This window comes from Lonchura striata, chromosome 24, assembly GCF_050655825.1.
Source record: "Lonchura striata isolate lonStrDom1 chromosome 24, ASM5065582v1, whole genome shotgun sequence".
NCBI lineage: Eukaryota > Metazoa > Chordata > Aves > Passeriformes > Estrildidae > Lonchura > Lonchura striata.
In genome coordinates, this window is record NC_140726.1 from 4,943,498 (window position 1) to 4,963,076 (window position 19,579).

Genomic DNA, 19,579 nt, shown 5'->3' on the forward strand with positions numbered 1-19,579 from the left:
ATCTGGAGTTAATTTCTAATTCCACCATGAATTCCCTTCTTTTCCAGGCTCTGCCAGGACTGGTGAAGTCTCTTTTGAGAAGCACACAGAAAATCTGCCATCCCAAATCCATCTCCTTCCCACTGGCCAGCAGCCTGAGGAGGAGCTGTTTACAGGTGAGGTGTTCCATCCCTCCACCTGGAGGGATCAGCCTTTTGTTCCTTGTGCCAGCTGGGAATTCAACTGAGAATGAAGAGCTCAGAAACTTTTAAACTCGGATTTATTGGTATAATATTTGTTTGTGTGATGTATCACACAACCCATTGCTGCCACACATTTTTAACTTGAAATTAAGGGGTTGGAAAAGGGTAATCTTTAAGGACACTTCCAACTCAAATAATCCCATGAAATTCCTGGGTGCAAAACCACATATTAAGTGGAAAACAGACTTGAGTCTCACTGAGATCATTAAAACCTTCCTTTATTTTTATTTTTTTTTTTTGACACCCACCATCCCGCTTGGAAAACTGGATTTATTTTTGAAGTCTAATTAAGGCTGGGAATTTCATGTCAGGCAGAAACTGTCACTTTCTCCCAGCCCTTCCAGCAAAAATCCATGTGCACTTTGGTGCCTTGGGCTCTGAAATTGGAGGCTGGCTTTGAGAAGCATTTCCCTCCTGGGAGCTGCAGTCAGATGAGTTGCATGGGCCAAGTTTAAACCCAAATTTACAGGAAGAACCCCCTGAAAACACCAGGAATTGCCACAGGGTTTGGGCAGTAAACATAGGTTAGGACACTCTGGCTATTTGCTTTAATCCCCTCTGCTTCTATTTTGAATTTGCTGTGTTCTTACTTGCTTAAACCACTTTCCTTTTTTGCCATTTCCCCGTGGCAGAAGGAGCAGGGATATTTTGGAAGCTGGAAAAGTGCCACTAATTCCTGCAGGGTTTCTGGACCGAGCAGTGCCACTCTCAAACACTGAACCTCTCTAGGATTCCCCACAGAGAGAGATTCCCCATCCTCCCACGAGGCAGGTGACAGGATTCAGGTTCCTGAAGGTCTGAGAGGATGAGGGAGTTGGGATTTAGGGGCTCCTGCTCGCTTAGGCTCAGCAGGAGGGACTCAGGGAGCCAAAATATTGCCAAAACATTGCAAAAAATCAGGAGTGCAAGTGCATCCTTGGAGCTCTGAACAACCTGGGGGAGTGGGAGGTGTCCCTGTCCATGGAACTGGAGGAGCTCTGAGGTCTCCATGAACTCTTCTGGGAATTCTATGAGGCTTGATTTATTATTTTTAAAATATTTATTTGTTTCCTCCCAGCAGAATGAAATATTCCCAGTGTCTTGCTTCCATTCTGCCACGTGTTTTGGTGTGGTTCAGCAGGAATTCATGGGGGGAAAGCTCCAAACCTGTCACAGAGCAAAGACTTTTTATGGAGGAGTAAACAGATCTCTCTTCTATTTTTTTTTTCCTCCCTTTTCCCTTGAGCTGAAATTTGGGAAAGCCATTTCACATCAGGTGGTGAGGATTGGAACAAGCAGGGAAAAAACCCCGCTGGTGTTTGCTCATTTCTTAGGTGAAGAAATGTGCCCACAGCTCCTCCCACCACTCCCAGAGAAAATTTGTGTGAGTCCTAAAATAATTCCACACCTCTGGCCCACCAATATCCCCATTTGGTCATCCTTTTATAGAGTAATTACTGTTTGGCATGGCACTGCAGCTGGGGCTGGCCTTATTTTGAGTCAGGAGATATAAAAAGCTGCTTGCAAAAAAAAAAATAAAAAATAAGATGTCTGTGTTTGTTGATCTGTCATCCTAAACAAATGAGTGCAGGGAGTTTTTTGTTTTGTTTTGTTTTGGGTTTTTTTTTGTTTTTTTGGTGTTTTTTTTTTTCTGATTCTCATTTGCTTATTCCTTTTGATTTGTTTTGCTTTAAGGGTCATTTGTGAGAGAATTGGTTTGGTACCGAAGGCATGCAGCCTGGCTAATTCAGCTATGTCTCCAATTACCAAAATTCTAATTATTCTGGGGTGTTGTGGTGATATTGGGACTGTTTCAAGGAGTGACACAAACCCAGGAAAAAGGGACAAGGCTTAACCATGGGAAATTCATTTTTCTGACCAGGTGATGGGTGGGAAGAAGCACCTTGAGGGAAAGGTCTGCCCTCCAAATCCCTGGATTTCTGAGCAGGCAGCTCATTCCCACAGCTCTGCGTGGTGTCAGGAGCATTTTTTTCCCCGAGTCCAACATCAAAGTCCCTTCTAATTTTCATACCTTTGATATGCACATGGATATTTATGCACATGGATTTTATATTCTGGCCATGTATGGATGTACAGGAGTGCAGCCAGAGGAGAGGAAAACAGGACCATGTACAAACACGTGGCACTTCTTGCCTGCCCCCAAAATGCAGGTTCCTGTGTGGGAAACAACTTGTGAAGCTGTTTATGGGACCAGAGCTCAGGAAGTTGGGATATTATATCCCCTTTTACAGTTTCCCATGCTGGGCTGCTTGTTTCACCTCAAAATTTAGGCATCCCACTTGATTTCACGGAAGATCCCAATATTTTTAGTCATCCTAGGAAACAATGGTGTCCACTGGGATGGAGCAAGAGGCTCTGGATCAGGAATCAGGGCTTTGGGTGTGTTTTTTCTGCTGCTTTTATGGCCTGGAACGATCCTTAGCACTCTGCTACACCTCTGTTTAACAGCAAGATGGGATTGTAACACTGAGTTACCTTGCCCCGAACTATTGAAGTTTGGAGAGCTTTTGGCATCAGAGGAACAGAGCAGTTATGAGAACTATTCCTGTGGTTTGGCTTCATTAACCATCCCAGATTCTTGAGGAATTGTATCCATGGAATGGGGCTGGGGAGCCAAGCAGGAGCAGCCAGGCAGGGATCAAATCCCTTCATGGGCAGTTACACAACACAGCAAGGAGGGCAACAGCCCTGGCTTCATTTTCCTGTCAAAAAATGGAAAATACACATGGAAAACCATTTCTTAGAACAAAAAAAATGACAAGACAGCTGATATTTCAACGGCTTTTGAGGCAAGGAAGATGTGAAAAGGAATACTTTGGGGATTTTATCTTTTGAACAGGGAATCTGAAAGCAGGAGGGAGCTGGGAACAGTCCTTGGCTCAGGAATGGCTCTCAGGTTTCTTGGCTCTTGTTCTCCATCAGCTGTGCCAGGCAGGTGGGGAGTGGAATCCTGGAATCCTGGGCAGGAGGCAGATCCATCCTGACGAGGGAAACAGAGCCCTGGACACGATTTCCCTGTGCTGGGTTGGGGTTTCCTGTCAGGTATCCATCACATCAGGTGGATACTGTCAACATCCATCATGTTATTCCTCATCTTCATCTTCTTGCTGCTACTCCAGGTGCTCCATCCCAGATCTGACTTCTGCTAGATATTTCCATATTCCTGGTAAGAATCTGATTTTTTTCCCCCAGCTACAGCAAATCTAACACTTTTACCTACAGGTAAAAGTTCCTGTAGGAAGTAACAGGAAGGAGAAAAATCTAGAGCCAGGCTGTCAGGGATGGAATCTTTTCCATCCTAAAATTATTCGGAGAGCTTTAATTTTGTTTAAAAGGCTTTTATTGATCACAAAAGCTGCATTCAGAGGCTCTGTCTTGACTAGCTACAACAGGCTTACTCATGGTAGAAGTTCTTACTTGAGTTCATTTTATCATCCTGGGTTTTGCTTAATTTCGTGCTTCTCTTCAAGGTAACAGGGAAAGTCTCACATGGTGCAGAGACAGAAAAATAAGTGTAGCTTTCCTTCCAGCCCATGAATTCTCTTCCATGGAGCTCTGCACAGTGTGAGGACACAACTGGGAGGAATCACAAGGCAGATATCTCAAAAAAAAAAGTGGTTTTGTTTTGGGTTTAATTTGTTTGTCCGAAGTCGTGGCCGGTTTTGGGAGCTCAGAGCATTCTTGCTGTTCTGCCTGAGGATGGAACTCAGATCATAGGAACTGCAGAGATCCCAAAACATTTGAAGCTGTTTAAGTCACTGTAGACCTAATTCAGAGTTCTTTCCTGAGTGAGGCCAAGCAGGGATTTGAACCTGATTTTTATCACGCTCTTTTCTTCTCTCTCCTTTCAACTCCAAGTTCCATCTTATATTAAAGAAACCATCCCTAGGGATTTCATAAAAATGCTTTATTCAGGTCAGACTTTTTTTTTTTTTTTTTTTTTTTTTTTAAACTGACCTGGTGTTTTGTGTCCAGCCACCCCCACCCCTGAAACAAATAAATAGTTTTAGCAGTGGAAATTTTCTGAGGAAATTTTCCTGTCTTGATCAACAATTTGTGTTATTTTACAACAGTTTGGGTTAGAACTCTGCCTAACTGTGTAATATAAAGGACAGAGAGCAAGGGGAATGTCCAGGATGGGAAAATCTGGTATTTAGGAGACAGTGTCCATGCAATGGATGGCTTTGCTGGGTTCATTGACCTCTTGCTGTCCTGGACAGAAAAGGAAATTCTGGTTTTTCTTCCTCAGTCCGGATGCTGACTCACCTGAGTGGGGAAGGCAAACAGCCACAGGGCTGGTGTTCACTGGTGTGCCTGGGACAGCTCAGCAGCTGCTTGGCTTTGCTTTTGGAGTTACTCACCCCCTCCTGTGCCCCAGGTCTCTGTCCCTGCTGTGTAAGTTCTTTCTCCCAGTTTGTTCCCAAGCCAGGGGCAATATTTGGGTGTTTGCTGTTGGTGTTTCACCGATGCCCAGTGTCAGTCCCAGCCTGTTTTGCTGTGTGCTGGAAACCTGTCCCTATTGTAAATGCAGGAGAACCCAATGGGAAGAAATGCTGATGTCTGACTCAATTCAGAAGGCTGAATTATTTCTTTATTCTAACTATGCTAAAATACATTAATGAGAATACTAAAACTACATACTAATTTCTTTGACTCTAACTCAACTCGTGCCCCTCTCTAAGAGTCCAGCCCCAGGTGGGTTGGGTTGGCCACCAGGCTCAAACAATCCTCACCAGAACCCAACCAAGCATCACCCCAGGTAAACAATTCTCCACACACATTCTGCATAGGAAAAACAAGGAGCAGAAATAGAAATTGTTTTCTCTTTCATTTCTCTCTGTGCACCTCCATGAAAAATCTTGAGAGGGAGAGAAACGTGCTGCCACATGTCCCAGCTCCTCTGTCCCTTCCCCGTGCCCGCTCCCAGATCCTGACCTTGGATTGATGAGCTGTCTCAGTGCTGCCGTGTTTCACTGCCCACCCCCAGGATGCCCCTGGATGAAGGAGCCACTGTTCCCAAATTTCTGCAGCCTGGCCGTGCCCAAGCAGCACAGACAGTCACCAGCCATCCTGGTCCAGCCAGGGCAGCTTTCTGTGCTTTGGGGTGCGTTCCCACACTCTCTGCCCTCTCCACGAGGCTTCCAGGTCCCTCCAGAGCACGAAACTTCCTCAAACCTCACTGCGGAGGGCATCACTCGGGGTGCAGCGAGCCCCGAGCTGGGGACACCAGTTCAGCCAGGCTGCTGGGCAGAAGCTGGCTGTGCCCAGTGCCCGGGCAGGCTGCTGATGGTCCCTGCAGGTGCCAAGGTGGGCAGGGCTCGCTGCCGCTGCTGCGAGCGCAGAGACACGGGCGGGCAGGGCCGGAATGCAAATGCAGCCCTGCACAAAATATTGATTCCGTGGCTGGCTGGCTCTCCCCTGGTAATAGGCCACAGGCAGAAGGCAGCAGGGTGAGGAGGAGGAGGAGGAGGAGGAGGAAAACCTGTCAGGATGGTTCGATGCGGCTGCGGAACCAATGGGAGGAGAAAGGCAAGGAGGATTGGGCTTGGAGAGAGCAGGGCTGGGGGGGCTCTCTTAGCAACAGCAGAGAGCAGCTCTGCCCCCTCCCAGCCTGCAAGCAGGCTGGAAAGTTCCTGATGATGTCCCTTAATGGATTTGTCTCGCTCACGCCAAGTCCGTACGTGATCTGGGTGACTTTGCTGGCTCATCCGGCCCTCTGGAAAGGCTAGAAGGGAATCTTTTCTTTCTCTCTCCTGCTAAAACCAACAAGTGAGCTCAAAGTAAAGAGATCAGCTGCTGGATTCGCTGCTGGGTGAGCCCTGAGAACAAAAGGGAGTTGCGTATTCTCTCTTTGTGGCTGGTGTCTTCCTCTTGTCACCTTTCCAGGGCTGTCTGGTGCCACTTCTGTGCCAGCTTCTTGTGCCAGTGGGAGCTGGACAGCTGGACTGTGTTCTCACTCTGCCAAAGAGCCCTTGCATGCAGCCAGGTGAATCCCTACCCTTCAAAATCCAGCTCACTTTGATCTTTCTCAGTTGAACCCTCCTGAAAGTAACCTGGGCCGAGAAAAACCCGTCCTGCCTTGCCCCTTCTCTGCCTTACAGCAGGAATTGCTCTTTGTGTCTCTGCACCTCTCCCCTGCTCAATCACTGGCTTGACCAACCTAAAACAAGCCAAATGACAGTTGAATTTGTTCAAACCTTGAGAACATTTCTTGGACCTTCACTGTCCCCCCCTCACCTGCTGCCTGCTGGTGCTGCTGGCAGGCCCAGGTTTCCCCAGGATTTGCTGCTGGTGGCTCTGGTGAGCCCTGCCTGTGTCCAGACGTGGGGACAAGGGACAATGACAGCAGCACCGTCGGGACCGACGGATATCGGCCCTCGGAGGGTGGCCAATAATGTCTGGGTCAGGGAGCCTTTCACTGCAGTGTCAGGGAATTTAGTCAGCTGTCATCGCTTCTTAATTAAAAATAGCTGAGACTCGCTGACATTCCTGTGCTGAGCGCTGGCTCATTTGTCATCTTGTCCTCTGCTCTGCAGCAAAGCCCCTGAACACCTCCAGGAGCAGGCAGAGGGGGGAAATTCCTGCAGCAGGTGAGGGGAAAATCCATGCCAAAAGCTGCTCCTTGGCTCAGGAGCTGAGCAGGATTCAAAGAGCATGAGAGAATAAAATGTATCTATTTTAAATTTATTTATATGTATAAACCCGTTTTATATTTATTTATATATATAAAAGCTTCCACAGGAGTGTCAGGAATAAATCAAATTGTGCTGGGGCTACAGGAAACTTTCCTTGAGGGCAAACCAACTTCCATTTTTCCATCTTGAATTTCCAGCATCTTCCTTTGGCCCAGCACTCCCAAGAAAACCATTTTTTTTTTCAGTTTGAGCCAGGCAGACCTTTCCTAGGTACATAAGTGACTGGATTCCTAATTCCATCCTAAATGGAATTTCGGGCTATCTGTGATTGCTATCACCTTCCAGTAGGTTTCACTAATTTATTTGGGATATTCCTGAGGGGACAGCGAGCTGGGAGGTTACCCAGAGGTTCAGGAGCTGCAGAGGGAAAGAAACAGCAGGTTGTGATACCATTACTGAGGGAAAATGTATCCCCCTCCTCCTGCCAAAAAAAAGGATTTACTGCAATTCTCACTAATGCTCAGAGCCAGGGGACAGTTTTGGCATGGTGAGAACTTTTTCTGGCTTCCTTTTTCCAAGAAAATCAGAGGTGGAAGGGCAGGAGGCTGCCTGACTTCCTGAACTGGAAGTTGCATCCGGATTAGCATATTTAATTGCCTGGGATTGGCCTAATTTCCATGAATTTCACTAATCCATTTTGGAAGCTGGGCATGTATTCAGTCTCCACGGCATTGGGCAGTGATGGATTCCAGCAGTAAATGAAATATTGTTGGGAAAGCCCATCCAGGATGTCCTGTACAACACCACCAGGCTGCAGGGAGGAAGGGATGGCTCCTGCCTGGATTTTGGATTTGCTCATCCCAAACTGGGATAACTCCCCTGATGTCAGAATCCCAGCCTGGTTCAGGGGTTCCATGTGGTGAAAAAATCCCTCCTCCAACCCGAGCTTCCAAAGAAAGGCTCAAAAATCTTCTGTTGTTGGGTCTCAAGGCAGTTTATTGCAAGTTATCTCAAAGATTTTCTCCTGGGGCTGCTGTGGTTTGCTCACAGCTCAGGCAGAGGCACACACACACCCTGACATCCTCTCTGACCCCGACTGCTTCTTCTCTCCCACCCAGGGCTGCTGCTGTCTTTTATATGTACATTACGTGTGACATGGGTACAGTTTTCCCAATGCCTATTACCTATATTAAATGGTGATTTTTTATCTTTTATATGGTACATTATGTGTTACATGGGTACAGTTTTTCCCAATGCCTATTACCTATATTAAATGGTGCCTTTCTACTCTAAACCAATATGTGAGTGCCAACATCACCAAGAACATGGAGGTGAGGAAGGAGAAAGAGGGAGGACAGGGCAGGCCCAAATCCCAAATCCATCTTAAACCCTCTGACTCCCATGTACAAAACCAAAACCCCCCTGTACAGCACTCAAAAATTCTTCCCTCTACTTTGTGACTACTTCTACTCTAATATCTAAACTTTTGTGACTTCTTGTTCTTCCTGCAAGGTTGGTAACTCATTCCATGTTTCAAACCCAAAATCACAGCTGTTTGCAGCTGCCTGCCAGGGTCTCAAATGCTTCTGACCTGGGCCTGGAACCTCCAAAAATGTCTGAGGGACATTTTGAGTTCCCACACCCTGAGAAGGGTGGCCGGATCAAACCTCCCAGGCTTCACCACCCAGTGACCAACTGGGACCAGTCTGAGCTCCCAGTCCCGCTGCTAAAGGGGATTTTTCTGCCCATACAGCGATGCCCCTCAGGAATGTGTTCCTGCTGACTCGACTGAGGGTCCAGAGACACTTATGGATGTTCTAAAACCAGTTTTATTTCCTGCAGAGAGGGATTTCACATGCAGTTTATGGGATACACCTGGTTTAAATTAATTTGTTATCTTAAAACTGATTGATTTTTTTTTTTTTCCCTGAGTCTAGTTCAAGAAAACTGTGGAAGAGTTCATAGGGATAAACAGGGAAGTGAAATGATTTCTTTGAGGATTTTAAGTTATTCTGAGGTGGGCTAGAACTGAAAATCGGAAGCAACAGGTAAAAGCTCATCTGAAGCCCAAAGCTGAGGACAGAGCTCCACGTTAGTCAAGACATTTTCATTGCAGAATTCTTTTTTTTTTTAAACTAATTAAGCTCTGATGACTTCAGCTGTATTTTCAGCCTCTGATTAAGGGCATGATACTAATTAAACTCTTGAATTATTAAAAATGCAAATAGTCAGACCTGTGTGCAGCAGCAGACTTGCTTTTCCATGCTCCAGGACAGCAGCAGGAATATTTCACTGAATCTCTTGTGGTCACCAGTTTTTCTTTTCCCTTTTCTCTTTTATTGATGGCTGAACTCCACTGGATGCAGAACTAAAAAATTCAGCTGCTGGGGTGTAAATGTCCCCAGTGCCTTTCAGCTCCGTAAAGAACTTTGATGAAAACACAGCAAGTTTGGGGAGGAACTCTGGGTTTTTTTGACATTTTGGCTGGATGGGCTGTTGGGATTGAAATACCATCCAGCCCTTGGAGATGCTCCCAGCAGCAGAGCTCCTGGAGCTGCCTTGAAGCTCCCACTTTGTTATCATAGTTCGAGGTGGGCAGCAGGAGGAATGATTTGCACTTCTGGCTGTCCCCTCAGCTCCTGTCCCTGTGACAGGCACGGGTTTTCAGAGAGGTGTCCCCTCCCCAGGAGGTCTTACTGTGGACTTTCCTTTGCCCATGTCTGTTTTGGGGTCTCATTGTGGTGTTCCCTTCAGCCCAGGTGTGTTTTGAGGTCTCACTGTGGTGTTTCATCCATCCCAGTTGTGTTTTCAGGTCTCACTGTGTCCTGTCCTTCAGCCCAGGTGTGTTTTGAGGTGTTTTGAGGTGTTTTGAGGTCTCACTGTGGTGTTTCTTTCATCCCAGGTGTGTTTTGAGGTCACACTGTGTCATGTCCTTCACTCAGGTGTATTCTGGGGTCTCATTGTGACATTCCCTTCAGCCCAGGTCTATTTTGGGGTCTCACTGTGGTGTTCCCTTCAGCCCAGGTCTATTTTGGGGTCTCATTGTGGTGTTCCCTTCAGCCCAGGTGTATTTTGAGGTCTCACTGTGTCCTGTCCTTCAGCCCAGGTGTGTTTTGAGGTCTCACTGTGGCCTTTCCTTCACTGTGATGTTCCCTTCAGCCCAGGTCTATTTTGAGGCCTCACTGTGGTGTTTCATCCATCCCAGGTGTATTTTCAGGCCTTACTGTGTCCTGTTCTTCATCCCAGATGTGTTTTGAGGTCTCAGTGTGGTGTTTCCTTCATCCCAAGTGTGTTCTGAGGTCTCACTGTGGCCTTTCCTTCCGCCAGGTCTATTTTGAGGTCTCACTGTGTCCTGTCCTTCAGCCCAGGTGTGTTTTGAGGTCTCACTGTGGCCTTTCCTTCACCCAGGTCTATTTGGGGTCTCAGTGTGGTGTTTCGTCCATCCCAGTTGTGTTTTCAGGTCTCAGTGTGTCCTGTCCCTCAGCCCAGGTGTGTTTTGAGGTATTTTGAGGTGTTTTGAGGTCTCAGAGTGTCCTGTCCCTCAGCCCAGGTGTGTTTTGAGGTGTTTTGAGGTCTCAGAGTGTCCTGTCCCTCAGCCCAGGTGTGTTTTGGCCGTGGCCCTGCCGAGCAGGAGGGATCTGAGTGACGTTTTGATCTCTTTGCTGCCTCAACTCAGCAGGCACCAAGCCCCTCTTTGGAGCAATCCTGGTGTACAGACACACCTCAGGAAGGGGATTTGGGATCAGAAGCAGGGCTCCTCTCCAGCTGGGGAGTCCTGCAGGGGTGCAGTGAGCTGGGCTTTGAGCTGAGCTCAGGGTTGTTGCCTCTGACTGTCCCCCATGTGCCCAGATCGTGACAATTCCATGATTATATTATATTATAAAAATATAATAATAGAAATATTATTATATTATAACAATACTATGTTATTATTTATTATATATTGTTATCTAATATTACTAACATTATATATTATTATAAAAATATAATAATATAAATATAATTGTGCTGTGCCAGAGCTGAGAGCTTCAGTGGTACCTTGGGCACCACTTGTGCATCTCTGCCGTGCCTGGTCACCCTTTTGGGGCCGTGGGACTCGTGCCTGTCCCCTCCTGAGCCCTTGGCCACTCTGGAGGCTCTGCTGGCCCTGGCAGTGGCTGGGCACTGCAGGGATTTCAAGGAGCCAGTGCAGCTGTAACCTGCCCAGAGGGAATCTTCTTCCTCCTGGTTAGCTCCTCACAAAAACACAAAATAAGGTGCAGGGGGCACTGTTCAAATGCAGCAAGTGCACATCGTATTTAATGCCCTGTAAATCTCACCGGGGGAAGTGACAACAAATTGCTGGAGTCACTCACCAGGCAAAAAGGAGCCAGTGGCTGCAGCTGAGGGCAGGCAGAGGCAGGGGAGGTGGCAAAGCCTTGGGGTTTTTTGGTTCTCCTCCTGGCTGTCCTCTTAGTGCTAAAACAAAGGAAGCAGTGGTCCTTACTTCACCTATGACAAGGGATTTTTTTTCTCTCTCTCCTCCTGCTCTAATGGGCTGCAGGTGTTTCACGGCCAGCCCAGGCTAATCAGGACAGACTTTCTGGCCACAGGCCAAAATTATTAAACTGTCCAGGGAGAGAAGAGAAGAAAAGACAAGGGGTGGGGGAGTTGTGGGAAGGCAAAAAAAAAAAAACAACCCAAAATAATAAAGCAAGCGAGGGAGTCACTCCATGCTGAGATTTTGTACTTTTGTGTCTCCTGAAGTGAATACATCAGGAATCAAAGGTTTGAAAAGTCATTCAGCCTCTCCAAAGGCGAGGGGGAGCCATGTGCACAGCCAGGCTGGAGCTCTCTGCTCCCCGGGGTAACCCTGGAGCAGCTCCACCAGAGCTCCTGGCAGCCCAGGGGGATGAGGGATCCGGGCAGCCCAGGGGGATGTGGATCCTGGCTGGGTGTGGGATCCTGGCAGCTCAAGGGGATGTGGGATCCTGGCAATTCAGGGGGATGTGGGATCTAGGCAGGCCAGGGGGATGTGGGATCCTGGCTGGATGTGGGATCCTGGCAATTCAGGGGGATGTAGATCCTGGCTGGGTGTGGGATCCAGGCAGCTCGGGGGGATGTAGATCCTGGCTGGGTGTGGGATCTGGGCAGCCCAGGGGGATTTGGGATCCTGGCTGGGTGTGGGATCCGGGCAGCTCAAGGGGATGTGGATCCTGGCTGGGTGTGGGATCCTGGCAGCCCAGGGGGATTTGGGATCCTGGCTGGGTGTGGGCACCTCCCTGCCAGGAGAACGTGTGGGACCAGCCCCGGAGTGCAGCATCTCCATAGTGACAGCAGAGCTGCCGGGGAATCCCTCTGGGCTTCTCCACCGGTCATTAATTCATCCCTTTGCAGCCAAATTGCAGCTGCAAAGACAAGGCAGAGCCCTGCAGCTCTCACCCTGCTGGATTTTAGTGCTGCATTGCCCCTAAACCCCACGGGGACAGCAATTCCCTCCTGGAAGCTGTGGGAAGGGAAGATGGGCTGGACTGGGCTGGGCTGGGCTGGGCTGGGCTGGACTGGGCTGGGCTGAGCTGAGCTGAGCTGGGCTGAGGTGAGCTGGGCTGGAATGGGCTGTAATGCACTGGGCTGGGCTGAGCTGAACTGGGCTAGACTGAACTAGACTGAACTGGACTGGGCTGGGCTGGGCTGAATTGGGCTGGGCTGGGGTGGAATAGGCTGGGCTGGGCTGGACCAGACCAGGCTGGACCGGACCTCCCCCAGGTGCTGCGGTCTGGGGTGGGAGCCAGGGAGCAGGCAGGATGAGGGAGCGCAGGGAAAAGCTGGATGTGAGGCTCTGGCTGGCTCCCAGCAGTGGGTCTGCCTTGCCCTGAGGCTAATGCTGAGAGATGGAGCCTCCAGAGCCACCCCTGGGCCATGGTGGGAGCGCCCCGGGGCCGCCCCTCACCTTCAGCTTCCTCAGGCAGCCCCAAAGGTGAGTGAGACCTGTGCCAGCCTCGGGGCACATCCATGGGAGCTGCCTGGGTTTGGGGTCTGAGCAGAAGAATAATGAACACAGCTGAGGTGAAGGAATTCACAGGATCCCATCTGACAGCCCAGCCACGAGCATCTCCCCCAGATTTGTTCAGAGCCAAACCCTTTGTGTTGTTTATGTGAGAGATGGGTTTGGATGCTGAGCACGAGTGATTGATGTTAATTGTTTTCATTTCAGATCTCCTTTTGGCAGCTGGGTGAGAAGGGAATGCCATGGCCCAGGAGGGATTGCCAAGGAAGGATTACCAAGGTTCAAGCTGTATTCCAAGGGGACACGAGTTCTGTGTGTCACCTCTGCACCAGGTCAGTGCCTTCTCCCTGGACTCTCCTCTGAGGAGCATCCCTGAGCCCTCAGGCTCTGCAGATGGTTTTAGGGGTGATCAAAATGGCACAGTGGAAATTCCCTGGTGTCAGGAAGGCTGAAATGATTCAATAAATTGGATTAGATCAATTTTTTTTCTTATAGGAAGCAAATGGCTGGTGGAAAGTTTCAGGAAGTGCTTTATGATCAGGCAGAGTGAGTCAGTTTTGAATTTTCTCCTTTTTTTTTTTACATTTTGTAGTTGGTTGGAAAAGTCTGTGAGCTCTGGTTTATTGTTTGCAAAGTGCTGAAAACACCGTGACGCTCCTGAAAATACAAATAATAGTGGCAGTGGACAGTAGCTTATCAAACCTTTTCTGATGGCTCAGAAATCCCTGAGTTCTTTTATTCTCCACCCCTGTGCTTCAGCTTCTGGCTTTGGATGCTAGCAAAGCACAGCTGGGGCTGTGCAGATGGGACACAGAACAACACGGATTTGGGGTGGCAGGGACGTGACTTCATGTTCCTTTCTCCTTCAGCTTATCTGAGGGGAGGAAACTGGGGACCTTATCTTCTTCTGAGTGGAAAAACTGATTTCAAGTGCACATGTTTGAAGCTGCAGCACTGAGCCAGGTTGGCTTGACTAAACCACAAAATCTGACTGAGCCTAATTAGAAAGCAGGATGCCTCCCAGCACTTAAAGGTTGCTTTCAAGATTCTGATGAGCTGACAAAACAGATTAGTGAGAGGTGGGATTGGTATGAGCCACGTTTGGCGTTTTCCTGCTTGGTGGCAGCAACAAGAGGCCCTGTGTGGAGATCAGAGCATGAGCCTGAGTGAATTCACAGCCAGTGATTGCACAGAGCTCCCGGGGTGGATGGGCTGGGCTGAGCTGGAGATGCTGCTGACCTTCGAGCTGAATGCTGTTCTGCTTTGAACTACAAGAGGAGAGATTTAGATGAGTTTTAGAAGATGATCAGAGGGTGGACAGGCCCCGGCAAAGGGTGCCGAGAGAAGCTGGGGATGCCCCTGGATCCTGGCAGTGCCCAAGGCCAGGCTGGACGGGGCTTGGAGCACCCTGGGGTAGTGGAAGGTGTTCCAGGGGTGCAGTGGATGGGCTTTAAGGTTCCTTCCAACATAAATCATCCTGGGATTCAATGAAGGACAACTCTGAGAACCCCAGGCTCTCAGAAACAGAGCAGGCAGTGCTGTCTGCCAGCTCCTGAACCCTGCTGGATTGTCTGGGAGCAGGGGGAGGATTTCAGGAGTTCAAGGAGGGCTCTGGAGTATTTTCCACACATTTCTTTCCAGGATTTGTTTTGCTTTGAGGCAGTGCTGGATCCCTGTGCTCCCCACTCTGCACATGGCACAGCAGGGCTGGGAAGGGGCTGTGCCAGGCTGGTGGGTGTTGGAACTCAAAATGTCCCTCAGACATTTTTGGAGGTTCCAGGCCCCGGTCAGAAGCATTTGAGACCCTGGCAGGCAGCTGGAAACAGCTGTGATTTTGGGTTTGAGCCATGGAATGAGTTACCAACCTTGAAGGAAGAACAAGAAGTCACAAAAGTTTAGATATTAGAGTAGAAGTAGTCACAAAGTAAAGGGAAGAATTTTTGAGTGCTGTACAGGGGGGGTTTGGTTTTGTACATGGGGGTCAGAGGTTTTAAGATGGATTTGGGATTTGGGCCTGCCCTGTCCTCCCTCTTTCTCCTTCCTCACCTCCATGTTCTTGGTGATGTTGGCACTCACAGATTGGTTTAGAGTAGAAAATCACCATTTAATATAGGTAATAGGCATTGGGGAAAAACTGTAACCATGTAACACGTAATGTACCATATAAAAGATAGAGAAGCACCATTTAATATAGGTAATGGGCATTGGGGAAAAACTGCAAACATGTAACACGTAATGTACCATATAAAAGATAGAAAAGCACCATTTAATATAGGTAATAGGCATTGGGGAAAAACTGTAACCATGTAACACGTAATGTACCATATAAAAGATAGAGAAGCACCATTTAATATAGGTAATAGGCATTGGGGTAAACTGTAACCATGTCACACGTAATGTACCATATAAAAGACAGCAGCAGCCCTGGCGGGGAGAGAAGAAGCAGTCGGGGTCAGAGAGGATGTCAGGGTGTGTGTGTGCCTCTGCCTGAGCTCTGAGCAAACCACAGCAGCCCCAGAAGAAAATCTTTTAGATAACTTGCAATAAACTGCCTTGAGACCAACAACAGAGACTGCTGAGCCTTTCTTTGGAAGCTTGGGTTGGAGGAGAGACTTTTCCACCACATGGAGCCCCCAAACCAGGGATTGCTCTAGCAGGTGGGGAGGTCAGGGCTGCTTTATCCTGAGCACCACTGGGAACCCCTACAACCTCCCAGCTCAGGGCCAGCAGGTGCTTTGGCCATGCCAAGCTTCCTCCCGCTGCTCTCCTGAGTTCCAGCATCCATCTCTGCTGTTTTCAGTCCCCGTGTCCTGCCTGCTCAGGGTTTGCAGTTTCCCTGGAGCCAGGGTTTTCCCTGCTGGCCCCGAGCTGGGAGCTGAGCCACCCCTAACAGGACCCCTGCCTTCCCTGCAAGCACATGATGAGAGGTTTGAGGCTGAGCAGGCAGCTGGTCCGCTCTCCCAGGGCAGCCTCTGTGTCTGGGCCTCCCTTGTTTTTGTCCAAATCCCTTCTGACTCCTTTCCAAAAGTGGTTCAGTCTGTAAAACCAGACCAGGTGCCTTTGGTCGGGCTCATTCCTGAAATACCAGCTAGGAGCAAAAAAGCTGTTTGGATTGGTCTTTAAATAAGTAGGAAGTTCATTACAAACTGGTTTTGTTGTTTCTTGGTTTGGGTTTTTTTTTTTTTTTTTTTCCCCCTCTCATTTAAAGCATTTGAATCTTTCCAGATAGAAAACTGACCTTGCTTGGACCAGTCCCTGGTTTCAGACTTGATTTATTGCATCCTCTTTTAGGAGAGCTTCAAAATCACTCAGTGCCACCCTGCAGCCTCTGAAACCTCACCTCTAATACACCTTCCCTGCACCTTGACCTCTCGGGTGTTTCACAAAGAGTAGAGCTCCCAGCAGGTCAGATGAGAGGTTTTGCTTTCCCATTCCACTCCTTAATTTGCCAAAACAGCAAGAGGGAAAAAAAAAAAAAAAAAAAAAAGCCAAATAGATTTCACCAGCCAAACTCAGTGAAAGAGTTTAAAAGCTCTGGTTGCCTCTGAGCTTTGGCTTAGTTCTGCATCCCTGCTCCCTGGCAGGCTTTGTCCCCCAGGCTGCCCTTCCTCCAGACAGTGCCACGGGGCTGCTCCAGGGCTGCTGCTGCTGCCAAGGAGATGGGCCCTGGGTTGGGAGAGGAGCTTTGCCAACCTTCTGTGCCGGGGTCTTTGCAAACTTCCCCGGAGCATCTGCTTTGTTCCTGGCGCTGGGCTGCCCTCAATGGTTCTTTTGTGTGCCCTGCCCGACGGCTCCAGAGCCCCAGAGAAACGTGACAGCTCTGGTTCTGGAGTGTCACAATCTGTGGTATTGATGATTCTGAGATTGTAGAAAGTCTCTGTCTGTCAGCCCCCTGCCAAAGCAGAAGCCAGAATTGGTCTGTGCTGGTTTCCAGGTTGTTTATTCTGTTTATCTCTCACATGTTCTGCTGCCCTGCCCAGCTCTGTCCTGCAGGGCAGCGTGTGGGGCTCTGCCCTCAGTGGGATGTGACAAACATTCAATACCAGAAACTCTCTGGGCTGCATTTACAAGAACGTGCCAATATCTGTCACCTACGTTGGACAGTGTGTCCCCAGCCTGAACCAACAGAAAAATGCCAACACCACAGTGAGACATGGAGGGCATGAAGAAGGAGAAAAAGGACAAGGCACACCCAATTTCCTCCATCTTGTCCCCTTTGAACCCCTCATCTAGAATCCTAAAATTTTACTTTTGCACCCGTGCCACACTTAATTACTTCTATCAAACACTCAGAGCTTGTAATTCATCCTGTAGGATTGAAAACTCTTTTCCATGGGCAGAGATCACAGCCAGTGTCTCTGGGGGTTCTGTCCAGGGGGGTTCCTGACTCTGCCAGGGTCCCAGGGCAGCCAGAGGGAAGCTCTGGATTCCCCCACTGGAGAATGCCCTGCACACTGCCCCGTGCCCAGCACATCCCTGCTGGTGTCACTGCTGATGTCTGCATTGCTGTGTCACCCCAGCTCTTATCTGTCACCAGAGAGGGGCTGGGGAGTGGGGACAGCTCTGCTGGGGACACAGATGGGACGAGCACTTTGAGCTGTTTGCCCTGGTCAATGACACCGATCTCTCCTTCGAGGGTCAAGCAGAGATGTGTGAAAACCCAGCAGAGCTCTGCTCCTTCAGCCTGGCAGTGGCTGCTCCTTTGCACCCCTTTTGGTGCTCAAAGAAGGTTTCCACTGGGTATTTTGGAAAATTTCATTTCTATTTAAGCACAGGGTGCAGAAAGAAGTGTTTCTGCCTCCAGGACTCGCAGGGCAGCTGCTGAGTGTCCCCAGTTCCAGAGGGAGCTGCTGGGAGCTGCCCTGGCTGTCTCTGGACTGTGTTTGGCTGCTTTTATCTCCCCAGGCTGTCTGGGGGAGTCGAGGCTCTGGGCATTGCTCACATCTAATCTGCACTGCTGGACTCAGCCAGGCTCAGGGGCCAGCGGCGAGGGAGATAAAGTAGGAGGGGGAAAGGTGGGAGTGGAAAATCCCATCTTTGAGGGGACAGCAGGAAATCTGGGTGCACTCAGGGAATTGGCAAGTCTTGGGAATTGATCGAGATGTTGCCAAGCGAGTGTTTCCTGATCCCCTCTTTTATTTTTTGCTTCTTTTTTTCTCCCTCTTGAAGACCAGGAGGAAAAGCTTCCTAGCAGGGCATAGCTGAGGGAATCCCAGCTTGGGGGATGACTTTAGCAAATGCCACTAGAAAAGTGTCCCAGGCAGGTGAAACCTTGATTCACCTCAAGGTAGCTCAGTTGTGAAGATTTTCTTTGTATTCTTCCCCTTTTTACCTGGATTTCTATTGACCCTCACCTGCACAGTGCAATCCTCGCCTACACCTGGAGAGGACATCTCTGCCTGGTGGATGTTTTGGTTTGTTGATTTTTGCTGTGGACAGGTGAATCCAGGCGGAGACCAAATGAGGTTCCTTGGTGAGGGGAAGAAAGCAGGAAAAATTTCCAACAGATAAAAGGCATGAATGCTTCTGGATGAGAGGGATGGGAGGGGTTATTTGAGAGGAGAGGTGGGGCAGGAAGGGGAGGTGATCAGTGCTTCACACCCCAGCATCAAAGTCCCCACGTGAATGTCACACGTTGCCCTCTGTTATTAAATTTGGGGATCTGCTCGCCCTTTCAGAGATCAATAACCCCACGCTCTGTACAGGCAGAGCTGGGATCACAGGATGCTCGTGGCACGTTCCCTGTGCTTCAGGGACTGCTGCTGTCTGTTCTTTGTCTGCCCTGCTGAAATCAATAAATGCCTTTGCAGGCACCTGTGTGGCAGGTGACAAGCTGAGCTGCTCGAGGTCGTTGAGGAGGGCACCCGGCAGCCTTTGAAAAAGAAAAGGATTTTGATCCAGAATAGTCCTCATGTCCTACTTTCCCAGTCCCTTGGGCCAGCTTGTTCCTAGAGCAGGGCTCTGAAAGCAAAGAGAAGAGAATTGTCTCCTCTCAGGGATGATCTGAGGAATCTGGTGTTTCTGCTATTTGCTCCAGATGTCACTTGTTTTGTTCCTCCTGTGCCTCTCGTTAACGTCTTGGTGGCAATTAGGTGAGGGATGGCAGGTTTGTGATTTAGTTCCTGGTTATGATTTAGTTTCTGGTCGTGATTTAGTTTCTGGTTGTGATTGAGTTCCTGGTTATGATTTAGTTTCTGGTTGTGATTGAGTTCCTGGTTATGATTTAGTTTCTGGTTGTGATTTAGTTTCTGGTTGTGATTGAGTTCCTGGTTATGATTTAGTTTCTGGTTGTGATTTAGTTCCTGGTTATGATTTAGTTTCTGGTTGTGATTTAGTTTCTGGTTGTGATTGAGTTCCTGGTTGTGATTTAGTTCCTGGTTATGATTTAGTTTCTGGTTGTGATTTAGTTTCTGGTTGCTCTGGGTGCTCAGGCACTGATGGGAACTGTTGGTAGTTGTGTGAGCCCAGTGCTGCTTCATCAAGGTGAAAAGAAATTCGGGTTCAGACCCCTCTGCCTCCTGTCACTGCTTGAAACCCAGCTCGACCCCAAATGGACCCAAATTTTACATGCAATACACATTTTCCCCTCCATTCAGCCCAGCCCAGGAGTGCCACAGCCTCATTCAGAGCCATGGAAACAAATGCAAATCCCTGGGCTCTGGTTTGTTCTGCTGGATTAGTCCATTTTCCCCCCCAGATTGATGCAGGGGCATTTG

At 48.8% G+C, this 19,579-nt stretch overlaps 1 protein-coding gene across 32 annotated transcripts in view; it reads left to right on the forward strand.

Moving 5' to 3' along the window:
• LOC144247416 (uncharacterized) overlaps positions 1-19,579 on the forward strand; it is a 185,067-nt gene that overhangs the window by 64,273 nt on the left and 101,215 nt on the right. For 30 of the 32 annotated variants that reach the window (XR_014950015.1, XR_014950018.1, XR_014950028.1 and 27 more), the window contains 2 exons: positions 48-155; positions 13,071-13,195. Coding sequence is in view for 9 of the 32 variants with exons in the window: in XM_085560414.1 (XP_085416540.1) it covers positions 13,106-13,195 (90 nt within the window). In the remaining 23 variants the exon portion in view is untranslated. The remainder of the gene's footprint in view (positions 1-47; positions 156-13,070; positions 13,196-19,579) is intronic. The other 2 variants (XR_014950034.1, XM_085560418.1) reach the window with 1 other exon arrangement.